Source organism: Astyanax mexicanus, chromosome 18 (genome assembly GCF_023375975.1).
Source record: "Astyanax mexicanus isolate ESR-SI-001 chromosome 18, AstMex3_surface, whole genome shotgun sequence".
Taxonomy (NCBI): Eukaryota; Metazoa; Chordata; class Actinopteri; order Characiformes; family Acestrorhamphidae; genus Astyanax; species Astyanax mexicanus.
Genome location: NC_064425.1, coordinates 27,872,224 through 27,885,030, shown reverse-complemented (window position 1 = coordinate 27,885,030; position 12,807 = coordinate 27,872,224). Strand labels below are relative to the sequence as shown.

The window sequence follows — 12,807 nt, the reverse complement described above, 5'->3', positions numbered from 1 at the left end:
ATCTGTATTTTTTGTATTAATTATGTTTAATTAAATATGTTGCAAGTAAACAAACATACACCAGAAAATATGATGCATAGTAAAAAAAAGAGAGCTGTGGTATAACAATACTATCAAATGTACTTTTTCCTCAAATAGTGGATAATAGCACCTTTTATGTAGTTAGTGCAATTTAAGAAGAATAGTAAAATCCACTGTAATGCTTGTGTGTGATGATCTGTGACTGTAGCAGTTCCTTAATGATGGAGACATCGTAAAGTAGCCGTTCTCTATTTTAAAATGGCCAGGATGTGCAGATGAAAAGCCATCAGGTAGAAGTCATGCTCTCAAGTCTTTTGCAAATTTGACACTTTTGTTTCCTCCTCTCACAGCCAATCAGTGAGTAACAGCTGGCAGACAGTGGCGGACCACGTTAAGACCACCCAGTACACCATTAAAAGTCTCCGGCCCAACACCATCTACCTGTTCATGGTGCGAGCTGTCAACGCGCAGGGCCTGAGTGACCCCAGTCCCATGTCGGAACCGGTCCGGACACAAGGTAACCTCAGTAATGAGATTTAAAATTTGAAGATTTTAGCTACTATAACTTAGCAAATCATCAGTCTGTTGCAAAAAGCTTTGTATCATTTGTATTTGTATCTTCATTTTTGACATTTTTCACTTTCTGACTCAATGTGCATCTGCCGGTTGTTCCATTGTGTCAAGATGAATGCACCGAAACAAATGTCTTGAAAAAAAATAAGTTTACATTCTGTTCTATTTCATTTTTACTAAGTACTGTTACTAAGATTACAAATGCAAGCACATACACATACAGTTTGTCTAGTCTCCTTAGAGATGCCAATAAAATTGGACTCTACGGAGCAGATAAACATAAGACTATTAGCAACTTAGTAAAGCACCCAAATAAACAGTTTTCAGGAGAAAAAATGTTTTTTTTTAAATGTCCAAAAATGTTGTTTTTTTAAAGAATTGCAGTTTTGTTTATTTAGCTTGGCTTTAGAAGGGAATTAGAAGGGAAACATGGCGATACCCTTGTTCCTAACAAGTGCCACTTAAAATGGGCTTTATAAAATATATGAGAAAATAGATGTTTATTGATAGTGTGCTTTATAATCTGGTGCGCCTTATAGTGCAAAAAATACAGTTATCTAACAAAATCAGTATAAACTCTTTTTCCAAAAACTCTTGATGTTGCAGAAAACAATTGATCGAGCAGGTATCCCAGTACTTTATAATTGTCTATATAGTGTCCGTAAATGCTGACTCTTAGGGTGACCTATAGGGTGCTGTCATGTTTCTGTGTATCCTCAGACCTTTACACACCTTGTACTGTATGTATTTTAATTTTAAAATTAATGGATTAATGGAATTTTAAACATTAATGGATCCTGGTCTTCTGTGACTTCTGTAAAAAAAATAGTGTCGCCAGGATGGCCATAGAGCGGATGGACTCGCCTCTCTACGGCCGTCTTTGTAGCAGACTTCTGCTTCTGCTATTGACTAAAGGAAAAGCCTGGCTGAAGTAAATAGAGCAGGAAAATGTAATTCTGTAAAAGCACTTTTCTGCTGCCTCAGAGGTCAGGAGTTATTTAGCAGGGAAATGGCCTAACCTCAATTGGTTAGCCTGTAGCCTAACCATCAGATAAACATCATTACGTGGCAGTTAGGGCCTGGTGCAGAACGAGCATCTTTCACTTTCGGAGCTGGTAATCGAGTTCGAGTCATCCTTGCTACCTTAATGATCATAACTGGGAAAAATGACCTGCCTCAAACTGGAATGCGATTGGATTAAAGGTAGCATGAAGCCCGCAAGTCTGTTCATTAAGACTGTATGATAAGGTCTCTTCCTTGCGAGCTCGGCAACCTTCGGTTAATTTGTACTTGGAGCAGGAGTTCATGCCTGTAGCTTCTGTTTACAGCAGAACAGTTCAGCTTGTTTGGTTATTGGACTGTTTATTTTTTGTTGTTGTTTTTTTTGTTACTAAATGTAGGAGTTCTATATAAAACCATGTCTAAATCATGTTCAAAGAACCATTTAAATGCATTAAAATAATAATTGATATTGATTTGAGATCAAATCACCCAGCACTGTATTATCAGTATTATAATAAAAGCTTTTTTGTTGTACAGAATGTGGTCAATTGGCCAATAACAATGTTACGTATCTCATTCTCTCTCTGTCTTTTTCTCTCATTCTGTAGATATCAGTCCTCCAGCTCAGGGCGTGGATCACAGGCATGTCCAGAAGGAGCTGGGAGAGGTCATTGTTCGGCTACACAATCCCGTGGTCCTCAGCCCCACCACCATCCAGGTCACATGGACGGTAGGTCATCCACTGATTAGACAGTAATTGGACAGCGGACAATTCATCACTGCCTACTAATACAGATCAGTGAGGAATTGGTTCTAATGCTGGCAGTGAAATCTTTCCGTTCTCAGTAATTCAGCCAGTAAGCGAGGAAATGATGGATTCGGAGTTTCTGAAGATGTAAAAGTGCCGCTGGCTCTCTTTTTTCTCCTTCATCAGTCAGTATGTATTGAACTGCTGCATAATTGATATACAGTAAAAACTCACTGTCTTTGAAAAACGCCATTTTGATTAATTGCCAACGCTGACTCAGTAAGTGTGTGTCAGAAGGGTGTGGAGGATGAGGCGTGTGTTTGTGATCGCAGTCACACAGTGGACATGAAAAGGCTGCAGGCCCATCTGGTGCTTCATCAATCTAAAATCAGGACTTTTTTTTTTAAATAAATGAAGACAAATGAGAAAATGAGAAAAGCATACAGAGAGGAGGAGTAATTCACTGGCTTATGATTTATGGCAGGTGTGCCATCCCTCAAAACTTTTATTTCAAAGCACTCCTCACTTTAGAAGATTAGATTTACAGTTTCGGGACTAATTAGGGATTTATTAAGGATTAAGGATTTATTGGCAAAAATAAAAAATATGTTATAAAATATGGACCAGTCAGCCACATTAAGACCACCATGTACATTTTATGAGCTAGTAGAATAGTAAAATAGAATAGTAGGATAGTAAAAAACAAAAATGAATAAGCAGTTTAAATGGCAAAACATTTAGGCTAATGAAACACCGCTGTTACACCAGCAGTGGGAAGTGTGTTTATTCGCTAGAAAGAAACTGGAACTCAAAATCTAAAAGAACGTTTGAATTCCGAGTAGTTTATTGGAGATCTTCTTCCGCTAAAATCCACTTTTTCTTGTTCTTTGTGAAATACAATAGGTTAGCTCTTTGAGTTGTATTTGTATGCTGCATATGAAACTCTTCCTCAACCCCCACTGTCTGCAGTAGCTAAGAAAAAAAAATATTCAGAAAAAGTCAATCGGTGAAATAGTATTCATGGCCTCACCCACCTTGGCTCGGGACTGTCTCTCAGTAGCTAAAGAGCTTACAGCTCTGTTTACACCAGCTAGTTAATGTCAGCTATCTTGTGTATGTAACTATGGGTTTAAATTGGATCTCCGGTTGATTCTGCATTTTACCGAGACCTTAAATATAGACTAGGGAAGCACGGTTTGACAAGGTAGCACAACTCGACAGAACACCAGTCAAATCAGACGCAAATTTTATCAGATTTTATGATATAGAGAGGACTCTGTGGCTTCGATGTAGTGAAACTGCCCAAGCACTGAAGCACCAAGTCTGAGGTAAGATTTTAGAAGCGTTAGTTTAGCTGAAAGAAGATACCGCTTTTTTGTGGCCGAGCGGCGACACTGAGAATCTGATGTTAAGTAAAGTTTTAAGTGAAGGGTTAACTTTATCTAGCACTCAGTCCTAGCTCTATATCTTTACAACTAAGGCTGTATCTCTAAAAAAAACATTTTGTCCTTTGAGTTTTAGAGCTGCAAAATTGGGTCTATGGGTCTAAGGTAGGTAGCGTTCTCTGCTGCAGTGCTGTTAGCCAATCAGAGGCGATATGTTCGCATATGTGAATATTCATGAGCAAGAGCCGAAATCCTGACCTTCTTCATAGATCCAGTGAGCTAAAGCAGGGTTACACAGAAACACCGGAGCACTAGTTTTAGTATTGAAGTCTTGGATTGCGCATATTTATGTCTACAAATTGCAGTTGGTCTTAGCTCAGGGTTATGTTCTGGCTTAGGAATATATACAGTATTTTTTGCTAACATACATCATTTTGCCATAATACAAAGAAGTATAATAGGATCAGACGTCATTCCAGCTTATCTATCTCAAGTGTTTTTGCTTATTTGAGGCCTAGAAATGAAGGTATGTATTTCCCTCCAGTGTGTTTAGTGTTTGTTGAACTACATGATAAAATAAAAATGAAGATTGTACTGGTTTAGCTGCCTAGACTGATGAAAAGCATGCTAGCTGCAACTATTAGGAATCTTCGCCGCCCCGGATGAGTAAGAGAGAGTAAGAGATAGAAATTATTGGTTTAAATCAATGGTGAATCTTTTTTTTTTATTTGTAGTTTTGTATGTTTTGTAGTGCAGGCCTACGGTGTTGTTAGCTAGCATTCCTGGCTCTTTGCTGTGCTCACTGCGCTGAACTCCTAAAGCAGAAGGGAGGAGAGTGGATGTTAGGAGGCTTTCTGCTGATTTAATCTGCCTTCAGGGGGAGTAAAAACAGCTGTTTAATATCTCCGCCTGAAAGCCATGCTTTTCACTGCCCTGCAGCTGAATAGCCATTAGCGTGAGTTATTCCCATGCTTTGCCCTTCCCTCTGAAAATTCTGCTTTTCTCCTCCGCCTGAGAACATCAGCAGTTCCAGGGTGGATGTGGTGGTGGTGCAGATTGGAATTGGAATTCCCGGTTAAAGTGTGGGCTTTTATCAGCGAGTTTGCAGGTGTCTCTTCTCTCTTTTCACTCTGGACTCTGGTTCTCTAGCCTCTAATCTCTAGTTTTGTTGTACTCCCCTCACTTTAGCTACTTGCCGAGTTTACCCGAGTCCACGTTAACCCTCCTGAGCTCTGTCGGAGTGAGGCTTTTACAATACGTGTGCATCATGTATGTGTATCCCTGTGAGCAGCTGCTAAAAGCATTTTTATAGATGCTCTGAAAGGCACCTGAACACGAGGCTCCCTATGGATCCGAGCTGCATTAGAACATGCAGGCCTTCAGAACAAATGGCTAAATGGCTCATGCTGCAGTAATAATAACACCCTTAAATGTGGATGTTAGACAGCGTCATTAATCAGACAGAGTGTAATGACTGGATTTGATGCCTGGGGGGGGATGTGTTAAAGAGCAAAGGAGATTATAGCAGGTTTAAAAATGCATCAGCATGTTTACGGTACATCCGTCTGAAGGGGGCATGGAGTTTAAAAAAATGTTCACTTTTATGTCTTCTTTTTTTCTTTATTTTATTGATTTTTTTTTTCCCAATTTACACGGCCAATTACCCAACCCTCTCATTCAGACTCTCCTTATCACTAGTGATGCCCCAACAGCAGGAGGGTGAAGACAAGCACATGCCTCCTCCGATACATGTGAAGTCATCCACCGCCTTTTTTCCAACTGTTGCTGATGCAGCATTGCCGAGTAGCATCACAGCGCACTCGGAGGAAAGTGCAGCGACTCGGTTCTAATACATCAGCTCACAGACATCAGCCTTGTGCTGATCAACATCACCAACTTTGGAGTAATGTTGGGGAGAGATGGCCATCTACCCACCCAGAGAGTGCAAGGCTCTTGCAATTGTGCTCTCTCAGGGCTCCGGTAGCCATAGGCAAGCTACATGAACAGGATTCGAACCAACAATCTCCTGATCATAGTGGCAGCGTTTAGCCCGCTGGACCACTCCGAGCCCTTCAAATAATTTTATAAATAATATTAAAATCAACACTGTACTGTTTGACTTCAGATTTAAACTTAAACGTCTGATTCTGGGATTCACTAAAATATGACACCCAACCAACCACATGGGGTAACAAAGAGAAACCGTTGGGAAAAGTCTACCAACTGAGACACCATAGTAATTCTTGCAAAGTGCAAGCATCTGGCAACCACTAAGAAACCTACCAAAATCATTTTATTCACCTAGTAGCAACATAATAGCAACACCATAACATCCACTTGGAATACCATATCAACCACATGCAGCTCTGGAAAAAATAAATAAATAAATAAGAGACAACTTCAGTTTCTGAATAAGTTTCTCTGATTTTGCTATTTATAGGTACGTGTTTGAGTACAATGTGAAAAAATAAATAAATAAATAAACTACAACACAAACTACGTTTCTTCCAAATTCCAAATAAAAATATTGTCATTTAGAGCATTTCTTTGCAGAAAATGTGAAATGTCTGAAATAACAAAAAAGATAAAGTGTTTTCAGAGTTTCGGAGTTTAAAGAGTTCAGAAATCAATATTTGGTGGAATAACTCTGGTTTTTAATCACAGTTTTTATGCATCTTGGCGTGTTCTCCTCCACCAGTTTTACACACTGCTTTTGGATAACTTTATGCCACTCCTGGTGCAACAATTTAAGCAGTTCAGTTTGGTTTGATGGCTTGTGATCATCCATCTTCCTCTTGATTATATTCCAGATGTTTGTAATTTGTTAAAATCAAGAAACTCATCATTTTGAAGTGGTCTCTTATTTTTTTTACCAGAACTTTTGTTAAATATGCTTTGTGATGTCTTTGTGGTTGCAGGTGGATCGTCAGTCTCAGTTCATCCAGGGCTACAGGGTCGTGTACAGGCAGACATCAGGGCTGTCTTCTCCGGGGCCGTGGCAGAGCCAGGATGTCAAGGTTCCCTCTGAGAGGACCGTCGTTCTCTCCTCACTGAAGAAAGGCATCGTATACGAGTTCAAAGTGCGTCCATATTTCAACGAGTTCCAGGGCATGGACAGCGAGTCCAGGACAGCGAGGACCACTGAAGAGCGTAAGAGAGACTGCTTTGTCTATCCGCACTCTGTTTGTTGTTTTTCTCTCTCTCTGTCTTTCCCTCTTTCTCTCTGAATTTATAAATCTTGCTCAGCTGCACACAACATTATGTAACATTATTTTAACTATTCTCTACTTAAATCTAAATTAAAATTTTCTAGCTTTTTTTTAAAAATAGCGAAGCTAAGATATGGGCTTTTCTTTGGCCCAGCTAGATGTATAAGTTCTGTTTCATTTTAAGGCTTATTATAACATGAGTATTATAACATTTTGGTTCTACGAAGAACCTTGTATGAAAATCTTTAATGTTTAAACGTTAAAGCTTAAGGTTTAAAGTTAATTCACACTTATAAATACAAATAAAAATGATAAAAATGTTTCTTCAAAAAACTATCCACTAGAAGGTGATTCTTCTAAATCATAATTTGAATCCAGTTTCTAGTCCTTGACTTTGTAAGCTTTGGTATGTGTGGCACTGTATTGGAAACTGGGTTTATATATGCAATTTTGCAAGAAACAATTTAGTACTTGCTCTTTTTGACTCTTTTTACTCTGAGGCTAACCGCTAATGCTGCCTAACTGCTGCCCAACAGAGCTCCACTGAGGAACCTTGAATGTTCCGGTAAACCAGAGCAATATTAGCTAGAGTTTCTTCCCACATAGCTTGTTTTAACATGGTAAACACACAGGATACAGGCCGATTTTACTCACCTCTGAACAGCCAAATGGCTACCATGGTTAGTGGGTAATGCTAATGCTGCTCCAGTAGTGCTACCCGGGGTTAGCAGCAGACTACAGGCCGATAATACCTACATCTAAAGGGAAGAATGGCTAGCGCTTAGCGGGTTATGTTAATAATGCTCCAACAGTGCTAGCCGAGGTTAGGAGCAGACTACATGCTGATAAAACTCACCTCTGAACGGTCGAATGGCTAGCGCTTAGAGGGTATTGCTAATGTTGCTAATTTTAAGATGCGCCTTATATTGTGAAAAATACCGTAAATAAGATCTTTAAGGTGGATTTGAAGACTTGACATCCAACAGGGTTGTCATGCAGAGACCCAATTTGGCACCTTAAGGAATAATGATGCACAAATACACTATTTTGATTGTGATTCAATAAAACAACTCTCATAGTAGCCAAAGGAAAAAATTTAATGTTAGATAGTTGACTTGGTTCCACCCCTTAAAATGTAACATTTCAGCCTGAAAAAAAAAAAAATTACGGCTGAATGACTATAATAATGCTATTATTCACTGTGCTATAGAATGCATAATAGACTTAGCATTGATTTTTTTTTTTTTTTTGGTCACTAATTTGGAGGGCCTGTTTTGCACTCTGTGAAGTGGTATATAGTCTCATTTAATATTAGCAGTCTCTGAGAATATTTAGAACCACTTAATCAATATATGTGTGGGCAGAAAGCCTGGACCTGCGTAGGGAACAAGTCCTTTTTGGCCTGATTCTGAAAAAAAAAACACACATATACCCACAGCTAAACAGATACACACACACACACACACACAGTAACACAGTTACAGACTGCTCTTTCCTCCAGGCCCTCGGAAGCATCGGCTGTTATTGTCCTGTCATGAACATTATCCCAGTTGCACTGTTATTTCTTGTGACACTGGAGAAAAACACTCTGGATTTATTTTTTTTTTTTTGCAGTTGCCGACCAGTGTTCTGCATTGCTTGTGTGGTTGCTATGTGTGTGTGTAGCCCGTGGCAAGTCTAAATGAGCACATATACAGTGCATACACAAACTTTACTAACTTAACAAAGCCCATAACCTCCTTGTTGATGGTAACGTGCTTTGGCAAAGCTGCAAACCCATACAAACCTAATGTTTACTCTATATTTACAGTACAGGCCAAAAGTTCGGACACACCTTTTCTTTTTCAATGCGTTTTCTTTATTTTCATGACTATTTACATTGTAGATTCTCACTGAAGGCATCAAAACTATGAATGAACACATGTGGAGTTATGTACTTAACAAAAAAAGGTGAAAAAACTGAAAAAAATTGATATTCTAGTTTAAAATCCTTTACAAAAGCCTCAAGAGGTAGACAGACAGACAGACAGACAGACAGACAGACAGACAGACTTTATTGATCCCCGAAGGGAAATTTTGGCCATCCAGCAGCGGGTATACACAGTACACAAAAGTTACTAAAGAAGGATAAGATAAAGCAATACTTCTACAAATATAAATACTATAAAATATAAAGTATAAAAGTACAGTCTATAGTGTGTTATGGAGGTAGTGCAGTTGAACACAGTAGACAATCAACACCAGTTGATGTGCATATTATGAGGGTAACTGATGCCATCCATACAAAAAGTGCACCTGAAAAGAAGGTAGTCCCCTGAAATGGTTTTCCAACAATCTTGAAGGAAGGAGTTCCCAGAGGTGTTTAGCACTTGTCGGCCCCTTTGCCTTCTTCACTCTGTGGTCCAGCTCACCCAAACCATCTGGATTGGGTTCAGGTCCGGTGACTGTGGAGGCCAGGTCATGTTTTGTTAAGTACATAAAACTCCACATGTGTTCATTCATAGTTTTGATGCTTCAGTGAGAATCTACAATGTAAATAGTCATGATCAAGTAAAGAAAACATGTTGAATGAGAGGGTGTGTCCAAACTTTTGGTACTTGTATCTGTATACTAATGGCAAAGCTTAGCGTTTTTTGGGCTGACAGCCTCAAAATGTACAGTGGTCCTGCTTTTTACACAGGATGCTGGTTCTCTGCAACAGAGAGCCAGCTAAACTGACTCTTTTAAAGCGAAGAAATCTGTCCAGTTCACTGTAGATAAAAAGTGCAGCATGTCCTGCCATTACGCCTAGTGTTAAACAGGCATAGCTAGCATTCTAACTCACACAAACACTTCTAACACACACACAAACACACACACACACACACACACACATTAGCAAATGTGAAGCAGAGAGGTTGCTGTTTAAAGTCAAATCAGTGACAGCCCCATTTGTTACCCACAGTCTCTATGGCAGGGGTCACCAACCTTATTGAACCTGAGAGCTACTTCTTGGGTACCAATTAATGCGAAGGGCTACCAGTTTGATACACACTCGTGAAATTACAAATTTTCTCAATTTACCTTTAATTATATGTTATTATTAATAATTAATTTACAATATTACATATTATATTACATTATATTGTATAATAATATATAAACTATAGGCTATCTCTAAGCTAATATTAATCAAATATAATCTAAAATTACACCAATGCAACTGTGATATAAAAAAAAAAGAATAGCAACAAAAATGCTATTTTTAGACCAGGCCTGCGGGCTACTCATAAGGTCCTTGCGGGCTACCTGGTGCCCGCGGGCACCACGTTGGTGACCCCTGCTCTATGGGGTCCTATCTCCACTCTACAGCACTGCCTCTGTCTATCTCGTAGCTTCCTCCTCTCCATACCTGGGTACCGGCTCAAGATAAAGCCCTAGGCTCCCTCGCGGAGCTGCGTCACGGGCCCTACTCTGTGAAAGCAGTTTTTCTCTTTGTAATGTTAAGGTTTTTGTCTGAGTCAGTGCAGAGGATGATTTATCGGCTACTGTGTAATTAATTGTGTGGTTTTGCAATTAGTTTCTATTCATAACTGCATGTAGTTTTTCTTTCTATTTTCAATTCTTTCTCTCGTGCTTTTTACAATGGATTTACGGTGAATTAGACCTGAAGTTTAAGAGCAAAACAGCTAAAATAAGCAGATTGGTTTGATCCCTAGTAGTCTCATGTGGCTATCTAATGCATTTTCATTTTTATAAAGTCATAAAAATGTCTAAAGAATGAGACCTGTACATTGTGTGTATCAATTCACTTTTTAAGACGGATATATTTGCCTTTTTGGACTAGCTAAGACATATAAAAACAGTCACTGAATGTGAAAGAAGCATGGAAACTCATGGAGACTCTTGAAGCCTTGGCTTGCCTGCTTCACCAAAGTTACATAGTGCAGGAGCAGCATGCCAAACCCAGAGCAGCTGTACTATAGACACCATTCTCCCTATTAAAGTTATTTTAAAGCTTTTGGTTTAAGCTAGAAATATTTTGAAAAGTTGCATAAGGTATTAATTATCTTTTGTGTAACTCTGGAATATAATCAAGAGGAAGATGGATGATCACAAGCCATCAAACCAAGCTGAACTGCTTGTATTTTTGCACCAGGAGTAAAGGCATAAATTTATCCAAAAGCAGTGTGTAAGACTAGTGGAGGAGAACATGCCAAGATGCATGAAAACTGTGATTGAGCTCTTAAAACTTGCATTGTTTGAGGTCTGAAAGCTCTGCATCTTTTTTTTGTAATTTCAGCAATTTCAGTCATTTTCTGCAAATAAATGCTCTAAATGACAATATTTTTATTTGTACCTCGGGAAAAATATTGTCTGTAGTTTATAGAATAAGACAACAATGGTCTCTTTTCCAGAGCTGTATTTGGACTCTTGCCCATATTTTATCAAGCCTTTATTCACTTTAAATCCTTCTTTCTGTCTCTTAACTGTGCATCATATAGAAAAGGCAGCTTTCCTAATGTAAAAATGGCTTTTTCATACATATATATTCCATCATCTCTACACATCATGGTGTAGTAAAACACATGAAAATCATATCACATCGCGTGCTGGGCAGACGCTGATCTCGTTCGCTTGTATCAAAGCGCCGCAGACTGCTCGCTCCAGGCAAAAGCTGCGGGAGTGAAACAGAGGTCATGTTTCTGCCAGCCATACATCACCATGCTAATGGTCCTCTTAGCATGGCCTGCGCCATCGCCCCCCAAATGAGAAATATGTATTGTTTGGCTCAGATATGCATAATGATAAGCTACTAAATGATCTACAGCATTAACTTTGAATGACATTGAATACGTTCGGCTGTGAGAGACCGTGGCACCTGTAGGCCCTGCTAATAAAGTTAGCATGCAGTAGCTGGAGGCGGGAGACGGGAGACTGTAGAGAATGTGGAAAGTCGATTTGGTGTGTCTTGGTTAAAGTGTGGACATTTTAAAACATGTAATGTTAAATTATTTATTTTATTTTATAATTGTTTTACTTTTTTTTAATTAGGCAGTGAAAATTTATTTTAGGCTAGTTTGCATTTAAAGGAGAAATCTGGTGGAAAATGAACTTGGGTTGTATTAAAACATAATAATTAGTACATACTTTTGTTGAATAGCCCACCTCCGTTCACCCCCAGCATTCTGAAATACAGTGCTTTTAGCAGATGCTCCCAACAGGCTTGCAATGCAAGCGATGGGGGCATAGCGTTGCCTATGCAAAGAAATGAATATTTTTACACCATTAACAAGCTCAAATTAGGTGCTCACTTCAGTGATAGAATTCCCAGGGTCCTGACATTTCAAAAATGAAGCACTGAGAGCTTTAAAAGTGCAAAATATCTCTATATTAATCATGCATTGCCATGGAATTGCATGGGCAACTCTATGCCCCTGTCACTAGCATTATAAGCCTGTTGGGAGCATTGGTTAAAAGCGCTTATTTTTGAAATGCTGGGGGTGAATTAAGGTGGGCTATTCGACAAAAGTTTGTACTAGTCATTTTGTTTCACCACAACCCAAGTCTATTTAACACTGAATTTCTTCTTTAACTTATAGTCGTAAACAGAAAAAAAAACCCCCAAGGAAGATGAACCACATCCAACAGGATTAACTGTGGACGCAAGAGGAAGCTGTCTGAAAGGGATGTTCGGGTGCTAACCCGGATTGCATCCAAAAAACAAAAACAAAAAAACGGCTGCCCAAATCACGGCAGAATTCAATGTGCACCTCAACTCTCCTGTTTCCACCAGAACTGTACGTCACCACAATAAATTATTGTGGTCTAAAACCAGGTGTTTCAGTTTCATTGTCCAACCCCTGTATATAAATATATACAATTAAAA

The 12,807-nt window shown here is 39.0% G+C and overlaps 1 protein-coding gene across 2 annotated transcripts in view; it reads left to right on the top strand.

The window, feature by feature from the left end:
* Nucleotides 1-12,807, top strand: part of robo2 (roundabout, axon guidance receptor, homolog 2 (Drosophila)) — a 655,443-nt gene that overhangs the window by 571,807 nt on the left and 70,829 nt on the right. For both annotated transcript variants that reach the window (XM_049467120.1, XM_049467121.1), the window contains exons 13-15: nt 372-538; nt 2,205-2,326; nt 6,648-6,879. In XM_049467120.1, the coding sequence (XP_049323077.1) occupies nt 372-538; nt 2,205-2,326; nt 6,648-6,879 (521 nt within the window). The remainder of the gene's footprint in view (nt 1-371; nt 539-2,204; nt 2,327-6,647; nt 6,880-12,807) is intronic.